Here is a 13,510-nt window from a genome sequence, read left to right as displayed (position 1 = left end):
AGTGTACCCTTATTCCTGTGAGTAATTGATTTCAGTGGGACTTCTTATTTGAGGAACCACTTAGCAGTGCAAACAAAGGCTTCTCAGTCTGTCTCTTTGTAATTAAACCTCGAAACATAAGAAATGTTAAGAGGGACACTTACAATGATAAGAAGGATCACGGAAAGTGTGTAGTACACTGAGTCCCTAAACACAGACCACCAGGTGAGACGAACCACCTGGAAAGAAGCACAGTTTTAGCCGACAAACAACAGTGATTTCAAAAGTTTTCAAGTAAAACTAAGAACTTGATCTTAAAATATTTAACTGTGTGAGTAACTTTACTTATGAGTAGTCCCTCTAAAGTCAATTGAGATCTAATGGGGATACATTAAAAATTACATGCCTATGTGTTTGCAAGATTAGGCCCTAAAATGTATCTATAATTACCACCATTAATAAAAACCTTATAAATGTCTCCATTAATTAAATGTATTTCTTACTAATGGTATTTTCATTGGTCGTGGTTTTAGGTGAACAAGAAGCAAAGTAAAACTTGCTGCAGTTCTGCAAGTGATCAATTCTCTCTTAATTTTATTTCGGAGGTATATCAGATTTAATAAAAAATTGTGATATGCAGGAATGCTTCCTACGAAGAAGGGTGATCAAATGCTTTAGAGTATAAATAACTCTCCACAGGGGTCAGGAAGGATTTTTTTTCTCCCCGTTTATACTGACCAATTGACTGAGGACATAACGGCACATGGGAAGGAATCACCTTCGTCTGAATATCAGGTACTGTCCACTTTGGAAAGCTGAGACAACCACTATTTTGCAACATTACCTGTTTGTAAAATGTGTCTGAATTATTTCTAACATGATCACTTCCCTTGTCTTAACAACCCTTTCATGCTCATTTTCCATTAGCGTTCCAATACTTCTCAAACATTTTCCATGCAAAAGAAAAAACTAAGCAACAGAGCCAAAAGAAAGGTAACCTACTAACCTGTCCCGCAAATATCCCACAGACACCAATGATGCAAAGGATGTTGAAAACTGCTGACCCAACAATGGTCCCAACTCCTACATCACCATGAGTGATAAATACACCTGGAAAGAGAGTAATACAGTCACAATTAACCCCTATCACTTCATTACTGGCAATGCCTATTTGTTCAAAACGGGTATTAACTGTGAACAACAAAAATCTGTGATCATTTAAATGTTTAACCAAAATTAGGTCAATAATGAGTACACATATCAGCTGCACCTTCTGAAGTTTTGGGGATAGTTAGCAGCTATTTTGTATGCATATTTTCTCAAAGGGAGATATAAAACACCTCTAGTGACATCAGAACTCTACAATCTAACTGACTTCAAATGTTACAATAAAGCAGAGGAACTTTCCCCTGGACAATTAACATTTAGATTTCTGTCCCTTTAACATCTGCAGGGACGGCACGACCTTCAAAGAACTCCTAGCTGCCACCTTGTGTATAGTCTGGGTGCACTCTTGATAGGGCATATGATCTAGTGGGTGGAGACTTGCCTAAGACTCAGGAAACACAGGTTCAATTTCCTGCTCCACCACAGACTTCCTAAGTGACGTGGGCAAGTCACTTAATCTATCTCAGCCTCAGTTACTCACCTATAAAATGTAGAAAATAGTATTTGCCTGCCTCACAAGGGTGTTATGAGGCACTCAGATACCAGGGTAACAGAGGCCATATAACTACCTAACATGACAGAGGCCAAAGAAGAATGCTCCCATGACCATTCTGAAGCTTTGTTTTTAGCTAAAACAATCCTGTTTGACACACAGACTTTGATACTATGGATCCTGTGATGCTATCACATCCCCTCTATGTAGGGGAGTGTATCTGTGGATTAGATGCCTTGGAGTAGATAGATGATATGGCCTTATGTGGGCTTTACTATATTTATGTATATTCTCCTTAAAAATTCGGCTCTCATTGATGTCAATAAGGTTGCACAAATTTAACTGAAGGAAAATTTGTTCCAGTGGATGGCATTAAAAAATCTCAGTTTTCACCACCCAAGTATGTTTAGTACAAGTTGTATCTTCTCAAACCTTGAGGAGAATGTGTGGTAGTACAGTATCATTGCTGCAGGTTTTGAGTATTTAATGGTGTCAGCTGCAGAATGGAACCCAGCAGAACATCAGAATCTAAAACCTGTTAACTCAGTTATCTCCTGCTCTAAATATAGGGAAGAATGGTGGCACTTTCAGATACCACTGCATGGGAAACCACTCAGTAATACAGAGGGGCAGATCTTCAGCTGGTGTCAATTGTCATAGCTCCATTGAAATCTAAGATGAGGATCTGTTCCTGACTTTTAATTTGTTTGCAGTGTTGTTGTAGCCATATTGCTCCCAGGATACGAGAGAGAGACAAAGTAAGTGAGGTAATATCTTTTATACAAGATAGAAGCTTTTGAGCTACACAGAGCTGAAGAAGAGCAGAAGTTGGCCCAATAAAATATATAATCTCACCTCCTGACATTTTAATGGCAACTGTTGCACATGCTATTGAGCAGATCTCTTACCTATAACAGATGCAAATAATTCTGGGGTCGAGCTTCCTGCGGCCATGAAAGTGGCTCCAGCAACATCTTCACTCAAGTGTAATTTCTGAAAGAAAAGTACCTATTACTTCAGCATTGCTGGTCTTTTTACATAGCACAGTTTTATAGTTACAGATAGAATCCTTTTATTTTCTCTGTCACAATACCGTGAAAGAATGAACTCCCACTATGATACAGCTCAAAGGTTGAAAAAGCCTATATATGAGATATAGACTACTTGCTTTGGGCACAACAAATATTATAATGTACGTGGATAATATTATCTAACTGGTGTCCCACTAGGTTAGGGGATACATATTTTAACTAACCAAGCGGATTAGAGAAAGACCACTCAGATGGGGATTCTAGAAGGTTGAACGCTCAGGAATGAACAGTTTTTAGAGTGAAGTCATGAGTAATTCAAGAGTTAAAGGGGATACCAAGCTTGTAAAATTTCGTAACAGAAGTGAGAGTAAAATATAACCTATATGAATATGTCTTGCAAATAGTGGGCCTGATTCTGATCTCGCTTATTCTAATGTGAACTTCAATGAGGTATATGAAATTAGACCAGTGTAGAACTAGAGAGAGGACTGTGTCCCACAGAGAGATCTATTTTTGTTACACTGCTTCTTGAGCTCTAATCTGAATGCAGTTACCTTAGAGCTTTTGAGCCAGAGCCTCAGTTGGTGTAAATGCACCTAGCTCCACAATTGGGCTAGGCCTATTCACACCAGCTGAGGATCTTTCCTTTACACTATAAAGGCAATATTATGGGAAAGTTTTTCTTTTTTGAATCTCTAGACTCATCTTTAATATCCCATCCCACTTCCAAGGATAGAAGAGTGCCTAGTGATACATGAAGCAGGTCAAAGTATTTTTCAGGCACTCTGCAACATTCTGAGCTGGCAGGAAGTGCTTCATAAGGAACTCATGGCATAGAAGCACAACGCACAGCTCTCTAAGACGATCTATCACCAATAACATAGCTGATAGAGTTCAGCACAGATGTGCTAACTACTCTGGATTCTTGTTAGCTGTCTAGCATTCTGGAGATACCTAGACAAGCAGAATAGATTTTATGAAGGATCAACAGCAGAAACAGCAACATTATGATACATCTTATATATCATGTATCTAAAAGTATGCCGATAGCACATCTGAAAACAGCAAGTATTCGCTGCTACAATCTTCTTCCATCTGTTCTCCTGTTGATAAGTATATGTAACTAGTACTGTTGTTTGTTGGAGTTCTGCACATGTGTCCAGAGGATGGGAAAAAAGATGCCTTTACTAGCTAGAACAGCTGATCAAAAAATTTCTGTTAATATGAAATTATGTCAAACCCCCCGCCCCCCGTCTCCAAATAAGGTTTTCTATTTTACAATCAATTCTATAGTTGGTTGGAAAATTTTCACCAAAATAAATTTTGGATCAAAAGTTTAATTTTCCCTCTATCCTGGTCAATTCTAACTAGTATCTGATTAATAAGTTTGTAAAGTGCTGTAAATGAATGTTTTAATATAATAGCAGATTATTATTCTTAATTGTATATATTGTGACAAAGTTCCTCCTCTACCTTGGTGGGTCTTGCGCTTATTGGCAGATTTGCTTGCCTTGGAGATTCACGGCAGCCCTCAGTTTGGCCGTTCTCATGAACCCACAGTCCAGGTCAACTCCTCCTGTGTCTGATCAGGAGTTGGGAGGTTTGGGGGGAACCCAGGCCCGCCCTCTACTCTGGGTTAAGCCCAGGGCCCTATGGATTGCAGCTGTCTCGAGTGCCTTCTGGAATAGCTGTGTGACAGCTACAGTTCCCTGGGCTACTTCCCCATGGCCTCCTCCCAACACCTTCTTTATCCTCACAATAAGACCTTCCCTCCTGGTGTCTGATAATGCTTGTACTCCTCAATTCTCCAGCAGTACACTTTCTCACTCTCAGCTCCTAGTGCCTCTTGCTCCCAGCTCCTCACACGCACGCCACAAACTGAAGTGAGGTCCTTTTTAAACCCAGGTGCCCTGATTAGCCTGCCTTAATTGATTCCAGCAGCTTCTTGAGTGGCTGCAGGTGTTCTCATCAGCCTGTCTGCCTTAATTGTTTCCAGAAAGTTCCTGATTGTTCTGGAGCCTTCCCTGTTACCTTACCCAGGGAAAAGGGACCTGCTTAACCTGGGGCTAATACATCTGCCTTCTATCACTTTCCTGTAGCCATCTGGCCCAACCCTGGCACAATATATTATATATACTGCACTACATTTTCTAGTTAAATTTCACAGATCTGGTTCAAATGGGGCCTGTAGATAAAATAACTGACTTCATTAGTTATAATGACTATATTCTCCCTTTCCAATTATTCATCCTATTCAAAAGTGCTTAGCATTGACTTAACTATGCTCTTACTGAAACTAATAATAAAACTCTCACTGACTTCAGATGGACAGAGTTAAGCCAATGCTGGGTGCTTTTGAAAAGTCTACCTGATAGTTATTTCTATACATTAACTCTCTTCCACCTCATCACACCCAATCCCAACAGGCTAGGAAAACAGCACAAGCACATCTCTTCCTCTGACTGATTAGAGTCTTGCTGGCAGAAAGACACCCATGGCTAGCAAATTAATATAAATATCTCTAGCTCTTCTTTTTCCAAGTGGCTTTTAAAACAAGGATCATAGTAACAAACCCATCTAATCCTTACATCACCCCTATACTGCCCCACCAATGTGCTTCAGATCTGTGACAGAGGAAATCATGTGGTCGTGCTCATTCAGTCATTAGCCTCTTTGCCAAGACTGCTGTCAAGGGTGCCAATTAGCGCTAACTGTAGTGGATTTGTGATATGGAGCCCTGTCCACTGACAAATGGATTGAGGCCACCAAACCCATTTACTAAAGAACTTCAGGCAGCCATTGGATGGCACAAAACATCCAATCCTAAAACCTACAAGGAACAGATTTACAAAAGGTGGTTAAATTTCTCTTTCACTTACCTCACAAATTTTCTCTAATGAGGGAACAAAGAAGTCATCACATACTATAGCCAAGGCATAGAACATATAAAGAGCCTGTGGGAAAAAAGAAAAAATGTAACTCAGTCACATCATGTATGTAAAAAAGGGAGAGGAAAATGACAGAATGTTTATTCAAATAATGTATAAACAAACTCACATGAATATGTGGCTCCATTTCTATCTGCTACAAAAAAACTGTATTGATGAAGTTATGGTATAAAAATATCAATATGTTCTTCTACTTAACAGTATGCTTAGGGAGGGACAGTTTGGAAAGTTGGGGAATGAAAATGCAGTAATTTGATGTAATTGGGTGCTATGGTAGAGTAAGGTACATGACGATAACAGACAGTACTTTGGAGGAAAAGCAGTCATCACTCATGTTTTCAATGAATTACCTGGGTAGATACTGAAGGCAAAAGCAACACCAAGATGTGCCATGTACAAAGAACAATCACATCCCCAAAAGAAACGGTCCCTGACCTTGGCTCCCATTTGCAAACATCTCAGGGGCTGTGATTGCCTCGTGAGCACATGTTGTCCTCCTGTTGCTCTATGTGAGTTATGGGATATATATTTTCAAAATGGGACCAATCCTGAAGTCCTCACTCAAGCAAATCTCCCATTTAGTATTACTTTCCCAGAGCTGGGACTGCAAGACTGGGCCACAAAGACCTTTAAATGTTTTTGGGTTTCTGCAATAAGACATCAAGCCCAGATTTCATTTGTATTCCCTTAGGCTTTAAGGGCCTTATCCTTGTTTCTTTTGCACAGATGCACAATGGACAGGAGAGGGAACAGGGAGACCCCATATCATCCATTCTTGCACAGAGGACAACTGGAATCCATACCTGCCCATACAGGGTGAAATTCTAGCTCCATTGAGATCAGTGCCAAAAAACTCCCATTGATTTCAGTGAGGCCAAGATTTCACCCCTAACTGAGATGAATGCACAAACACTGCTCATTTAGGCTTGCATGTACAGTTTTTAAAGTGCTCTAGTCGGTTTCTGCTATTTGAGAATTTGTTTGCAAATGCACTATTAAATATCTGCTGATTTACAGAGTTCCACTAAGATAGGGCAATGGGACTGAGTAACTTCTTGCAACTAAATAAAAAAAGGAAAACAAAAAGAAACCATGGTAGGACAAAACTTACACCTATAATATGAAACAGCACTGCTCCCTCCTGCCGCTCCTTATTTGTAAATACATCTTCAGGAAATTCATTAATTGCTGAAAGAGAAAAACAAATACTTTTAAAACATTTATAAGTATACCTGAACATGTTATAAATGGAAGACAGCAAAATAAAGATGGATATTTAATATTGGTCCTAAATTAAAAGTGGAGGAGACATCTTCATCAAAGACTATATCATTCAGTTTGGTGCATCATAGCCTGCCGAAGTCTCTTCAGTTCACTAGGATAAAGCAGGGGAAAGATCCTCTGCGAGTGTCAGTTGTCATTTGCTCCAACAGATTAAACCAATATGTAATAGCTGCTAGGAGTTTCCTGCTCATAATGCCTCCCTTTTACTATTTTCTCTTCTAATTATACTTCTGAAATAACCAGCAGAGGGGCAAATTCCCTTCCCCCCAAAAAAACAATTATTTCTAGCTTCATGTATGCCTCACCCCCTAAAAAACATGCAATGGCTGTAGTCTGCTATCCACTTAGATTATGGTGCTATATAAATGTTTGCACGTTACTTTACAGAGATGAAATAAATATATGGTGCATACCCAAAGAGCTTGCAATCTAAAATTAGACAAAGAAAAGGATGATAGATAAAGGAAGGGGTGGGAAAAAAAGGAAGATGAGGGTTAAAACATAATAGGAGTCAGATAATAGATGAAGAGAACCATATAAGCTTTGACTTTATAAGAAGTGACTGAGGTAGGTCAAGAGGAGAGGGGTAGCTCAGACAGAAGTGGAAAATCAGTGATGGAAAGAAAAAAGAGCAAAGAAATGTGTTTTCAAGCAGGTTCTGAATGAGAGAGAGGCAGCTTGCAATAGTTAGATGGAGCATTTTCCATGCATAGGTAGCAGTGTGAAAAACCTAAGAGCAAGAACACCAAAGAGTGGACAGGAAGGAAGCAGCTAGGCGTCCAAGAGGGCAGAGCGCTGTGGGTGAGGTGGGGAGCAACCAAAGATGTGAGGCAGGCAGGGCAGAGCTGTGCAGAGCCTTAGGCTCTGTCTACACGACACAGCTTTTAGTGACATAGCTGTGCCACTTCAGCCATGCCACTAAAAGGCACGCAGTGTAGCTGCTGTTTGGCGGCAGGAGAAAGCTCTCCTACCGACCAAAAAACTTCCACCCACCACACGCGGCAGCAGCTTTGTCGGCAGGAGAGCGCTCCTGCCGACAAAGCACTGTTCACACCAGCACTTTTCGTCAGTAAAGCTTTTGTCATTCGGGGGGGGTGAGTTTTTTTAACGCTCCTGAACAACAAAAGTTTTGCCAACAAAGTTCCAGTGTAGACAAAGCCTTAGAAGTGAGGTTGAGGATTTTGAACTTTATGTGGAAAGAGAGGGAGTCCATGTAGAGGGCTGGAGATGAGATGGTTAGAGCAGAACATTATTTTAGCCACTGAAAGCTGGATTGGTTGGAGAGGTGACATTTTCATGCAGAACTCCCGATTGATTTCAGCAGCGAGTTACACTTGTGGATTGATGGCAGGATATGGTTCAAAAGTACTTCGAAATATTCATGAATGCACCAAAACATGGTGGACAAAAGCAAGGGTCTATTTTGATCACTTTACCCATAGCCAGAGCTTTTCTTAATGGTACTTGCTGAGGCCTGGTTCTTCAAAGTAACAAATACTTGATATGATGCCTGCTTTACAATGCCCTTGCAAACACAACATTTAATGCCAATGCACTCACTTTTCTGGTTTGTGTATATTCTTCCGTTTCCAATATAATTCTGCAAGCAATAAGTGTATACACGGAGACCAAGATTTTCAAAAGTGACTAGTGATTTTGGGTGCCCAATTTAAGACACCTTAAAGGGACATGACTTTCAGAAAGTTTGAGCTTTTGTCCTTTGCAAATCAGCCCTTTTTAAGGTGGCTCAAAATGGGCACCCAAATCTGAGGCATCCAAAAATCAGTCATTTCTGAAATTTTTGACCAGGGAAAATAAAGTACCTTCATATCACTATTTGTCTGCTCAAGGATGTATATTCATGGCAAACTTTTCTTGCCCCCTGAAAGTAATTTATATAATATTATATATTATATAATTGCCTCAATGTAAAGATGAAACCCCCACTACTCTGTTTTCATGCCTACAACCACAATTATTTTTGCATGAGACCATTGGCAGCAGGAGTTATTTGAAATCAGAATTAATAAATCTTATCTGCCTTACAAAAGGCAAAGCCACTGTTTTGTGAAATCCTCGAAATCCTCTGACCGAAAGCTACTGTAGTCAGTGGTCTATAAAAAATTAAGCATAAAATAAAACTTCAACCAGATGTCATGGAGCAATGACTGTACTGTGTTTCGTTAGCCTCTTTCATAAGACCTGCACTTCAGAGCCAGTAAACAGCATTTTAATACATAGAATTTGCCCAGGATTAAGATGCAATTTTTTTCTCCGTCACACATTTAGCCAAGGAAAAAGACAGTAGTTTAAAAGATATTTTGTTTAGATATCTATGAATGCAATTCCTTATTGCCAATCCTTTGACAAACCTTCCAGCCTATGTCTCACTTCTGTAACCACTGGGACAAATTGAGGGAGCGATGGTAGTAAATTATCTGCTAATCCAGCACATCAGCAGGATACTACCCAATCCCTTGTTGAGTTATGAAATGTCATTCAAGGGACTGAAGAGTGCTTAAGTGCATAAATATCATTAGCACACCAGTTTAAGGCCACTAGCTTAAACACCACAAATCTGATTCTGCTATTAAGTACACTTTTGTAAAAATCAGTAATTTCACCAAAGCCAAACCTATACAAACCTGGTGCAAGTGAGAGGAGAATCGGGTCTTGTACCTGGATATCATAGTAAACACACAAGGCCAGCGTACCTATAAAAGCAGCATGAGGAAACAGCACTGCTGTATTCTGGGAATGAAAATTGTACAGTAAATAAAAATAACTCATGTGGCTATAATGAAGTGCTGCTTCACAAAGAGCTGTCAAAACAAAGACAATATACAATTAAATCACCCAGCAGCTGGGAAATCTCGGATCCTCATTTGGATGTATTTGCCCGTTGAATTTCAAATACCTTTAATGAATCAAAACAGATGGATAAATAGCCTCTTTTTTATATTTTTTATTACTGTTTCCAGCATGCAGGGAAGAGGAAAGGGAGAGAATATCACATATATACATGGGTGAAAGTAACTTAAAGGACTTACTGGTATGCAGAGCAGCCGAGGTCCTGGGCAAGGTGGCAGGGAGGTGGCTCTGGGCCCCCGGAAGGGGCAGGGCCCCAAGCAGAAGGGGTGGGGCTGGGGCCAGACTCCCCCAGCCAGCCCTTTAGCACCGCCAGGCCTGCGCTACCTAGGGCTCTGGTGGCGATTTAAAGGCCTTGGGGCTCTGGCTGCTGCTGGGAGCCCGGGGCCCCTTTAAATCACCAGGCCCAGGAGGGAGGGATAGCTCAGTGGTTTGAGCATTGGCCTGCTAAACCCAGGGTTGTGAGTTCAATCCCTGAGGGGGCCATTTAGGGATGTGGGGCAAAAATTGGGGATAGCTCCTGCTTTGAGCAGGAGGTTGGACTAGATGACCTCCTGAGGTCCCTTCCAACCCTGATATTCTATGATTCTATGACTTCTGCCCCTTTTGCTCCTCCCCCGTCCATCAGCAGCCCTGCCAGTATGGTCGGCTGTGTACAGGCCACTTTTTTACCAGTACACCATACCAGACCGTACTGGCTTACTTTCATCTCTGCATATATTGGAACAAAGTTTGTTGCATTGTAATATTTTGAGACACTGTATTAAATAGAGCTGGACGAAATTCTCTGCCATTCTTTTTTTCAGCAGATTCAGCAACACAGATTCAGCAACACCAAAACATTTCACAGATTCATGTTGGTTTCTATGAATTGTTTCAGTCCAAAAAATTAAAATAAATTCTGAAAAAAATCATTTTGTTTTGACATTTTCAAAACATTACACATTCAGTTCAAAATGACTTTTCATTTCAAAATTTCCCTATGCTTTTTTTAAAAAATGTTTTAAATGGTTAGAAACAAAACGAACATTTAACATGACCTGAAATTTTTTTTTCCCTTGAGTTTGAGTCACTGAAAATTTTGAAAAAAAATCCGCTTTTGGTTTTATCCAAAACTAACTTTTCCCCACAATTTTTTGGAATGGTCTGCAACCCAAAATATCCATTATTTGCACAACTCTAGTATTAAACTGGAGTGAAAGTGACATTCTTAATCTCCTGCTGGGAGACAGCGTAGGATAATCTATAAACTACTATTAGTCAGTGTTACATAATCTGCAGTGGCTTTTGACAACTTTGTAAGAGGCCAAAACAGCCTTTTTACATATGAAAGTGCTAGAGTTGAATAGGTTTCTCATATTACTTAGTACTTGCTTTAGCACTGTTGTAATATTTAAATATAAATTTACTCTAATTGTGAGCTCAACAGCGAGATGTGAATGAAAGATAATAAAATATCACATTAACCTATAACGTAAATGTTGATGGGGAAAGATGAAAAAGGGAGGCAGAAAGATTGGGTTAATCCAAACAAAAAGATCTACTGCTATAACTCATTGACTGCATAAAGATCATGTCTGGTAACAAGAGAAGTGTGCAACCAGAAATCAATGGACTAAAATTGGTGGATCAGAAATTAGGCCTACTGGGTGGACAAAATAATGAGCGGATGGGCTATTCCATCCATCACTTCCTTTTGGGATCCTTAAAAGAAAAGATTCCAGACCGAGAATTGTGTTGTTTGAAAAACTGCCAGACGGGAGACAGGTGGACTGAAAAGAGCAAACTTCATCACCATGGCTGCCAACCCCCACTGTCTTCTGGGTCTCAGGGATCACCATGACACTGTTGGGCCTTTGTTGTGCTGATCCTGAGAAATATCCTACCCGAACTAGGCCAGAGAGAAGAACGCGGATAACATCGCCTCTTCCAATGGCTCTGGCTAAATCCCAAACATCACCTGGAACGTGAGACTTCCCCCGCACCCCATACACACACTTCCCTCCAATCCTCTATGTGTCCTCTTCCCTCCCCACTGTATTTCTTCTCTTTTCTATCTGTTCCTACTTTCCTTTTGCCTTCTGTTTATTAAGAATCTGGCTTAGCTGACCAAGACTGTATTTTGCAATACTGCTATTAGCCTGTGACCAGAGAGGCAGCTAAAAACAATGCCCTATACCTACTGTTGCCAACCCTCCAGGATTGGCCTGGAGTCTCCAGGAATTAAAGATTAATCTTTAATTAAAGATTACATCAAGTGATGAAATCTCCAGGAATACATCCAACCAAAATTGGCAACCCTACCTATACAGCCTAATGCTGGTATAAATATGCCAGATCTCTGAGTGGCTGATAAAACCATGTGCTGTGATTGTGTATTTTCAGCAGTGAGATTGCATGTAAGAATCAATACCAGAGTCAGAAGCTGCATTTTCTATCTTTGTGTTCTTTTCTTTTCATGTATACTTGTCTTGTTCTGTCATTTAGGAAACAGGATCAGACTTTAACAGCTCCAGCCTAACTCAACTAACTTCCCTCCCCACAAAGAACAGTTATTATCTTTGACACCATCTAAGAGCCTGTCAGACAAGAAGAAAAGGAGTACTTGTGGCACCTTAGAGACTAACCAATTTATTTGAGCATGAGCTTTCGTGAGCTACAGCTCACTTCATCAGATGTTTACCGTGGAAACTGCAGCAGACTTTATATACACACAGAGAATATGAAACAATACCTCCTCCCACCCCACTGTCCTGCTGGTAATAGCTTATCTAAAGTGATCAACAGGTGGGCCATTTCCAGCACAAATCCAGGTTTTCTCACCCTCCACCCCACACACAAATTCACTCTCCTGCTGGTGCTAGCCCATCCAAAGTGACAACTCTTTACATAATCAAGTCGGGCTATTTCCTGCATAGATCCAGGTTTTCTCACATCCCCCCCACCCCCATACACACACAAACTCACTCTCCTGCTGGTAATAGCTCATCTAAACTGACCACTCTCCAAGTTTAAATCCAAGTTAAACCAGAACATCTGGGGGGGGGGGGGGAGTAGGAAAAAACAAGAAGAAACAGGCTACCTTGCATAATGACTTAGCCACTCCCAGTCTCTATTTAAGCCTAAATTAATAGTATCCAATTTGCAAATGAATTCCAATTCAGCAGTTTCTCGCTGGAGTCTGGATTTGAAGTTTTTTTGTTTTAAGATAGCGACCTTCATGTCTGTGATTGCGTGACCAGAGAGATTGAAGTGTTCTCCGACTGGTTTATGAATGTTATAATTCTTGACATCTGATTTGTGTCCATTTATTCTTTTACGTAGAGACTGTCCAGTTTGACCAATGTACATGGCAGAGGGGCATTGCTGGCACATGATGGCATATATCACATTGGTGGATGTGCAGGTGAACGAGCCTCTGATAGTGTGGCTGATGTTATTAGGCCCTGTGATGGTGTCCCCTGAATAGATATGTGGGCACAATTGGCAACGGGCTTTGTTGCAAGGATAAGTTCCCGGGTTAGTGGTTCTGTTGTCTAACCCAGGAACTTATCCTTGCAACAAAGCCCGTTGCCAATTGTGCCCACATATCTATTCAGGGGACACCATCACAGGGCCTAATAACATCAGCCACACTATCAGAGGCTCGTTCACCTGCACATCCACCAATGTGATATATGCCATCATGTGCCAGCAATGCCCCTCTGCCATGTACATTGGTCAAACTGGACAGTCTCTAC

The 13,510-nt window shown here is 40.6% G+C and overlaps 1 protein-coding gene across 2 annotated transcripts in view; it reads right to left on the bottom strand.

Moving 5' to 3' along the window:
• Positions 1 to 13,510, bottom strand: part of SLC24A4 (solute carrier family 24 member 4) — a 138,977-nt gene that overhangs the window by 36,291 nt on the left and 89,176 nt on the right. For both annotated transcript variants that reach the window (XM_048853350.2, XM_048853351.2), the window contains exons 3-7: positions 6,730 to 6,806; positions 5,550 to 5,624; positions 2,548 to 2,632; positions 986 to 1,089; positions 144 to 218 (exon numbers count right to left, since the gene is read on the bottom strand). In XM_048853350.2, the coding sequence (XP_048709307.2) occupies positions 144 to 218; positions 986 to 1,089; positions 2,548 to 2,632; positions 5,550 to 5,624; positions 6,730 to 6,806 (416 nt within the window). The remainder of the gene's footprint in view (positions 1 to 143; positions 219 to 985; positions 1,090 to 2,547; positions 2,633 to 5,549; positions 5,625 to 6,729; positions 6,807 to 13,510) is intronic.

Source organism: Caretta caretta, chromosome 6 (assembly GCF_965140235.1).
Source record: "Caretta caretta isolate rCarCar2 chromosome 6, rCarCar1.hap1, whole genome shotgun sequence".
Lineage (NCBI taxonomy): Eukaryota > Metazoa > Chordata > Testudines > Cheloniidae > Caretta > Caretta caretta.
The sequence above is the reverse complement of the archived record's forward strand: the minus strand, read 5'-3'. Positions and strand labels throughout refer to the sequence as shown.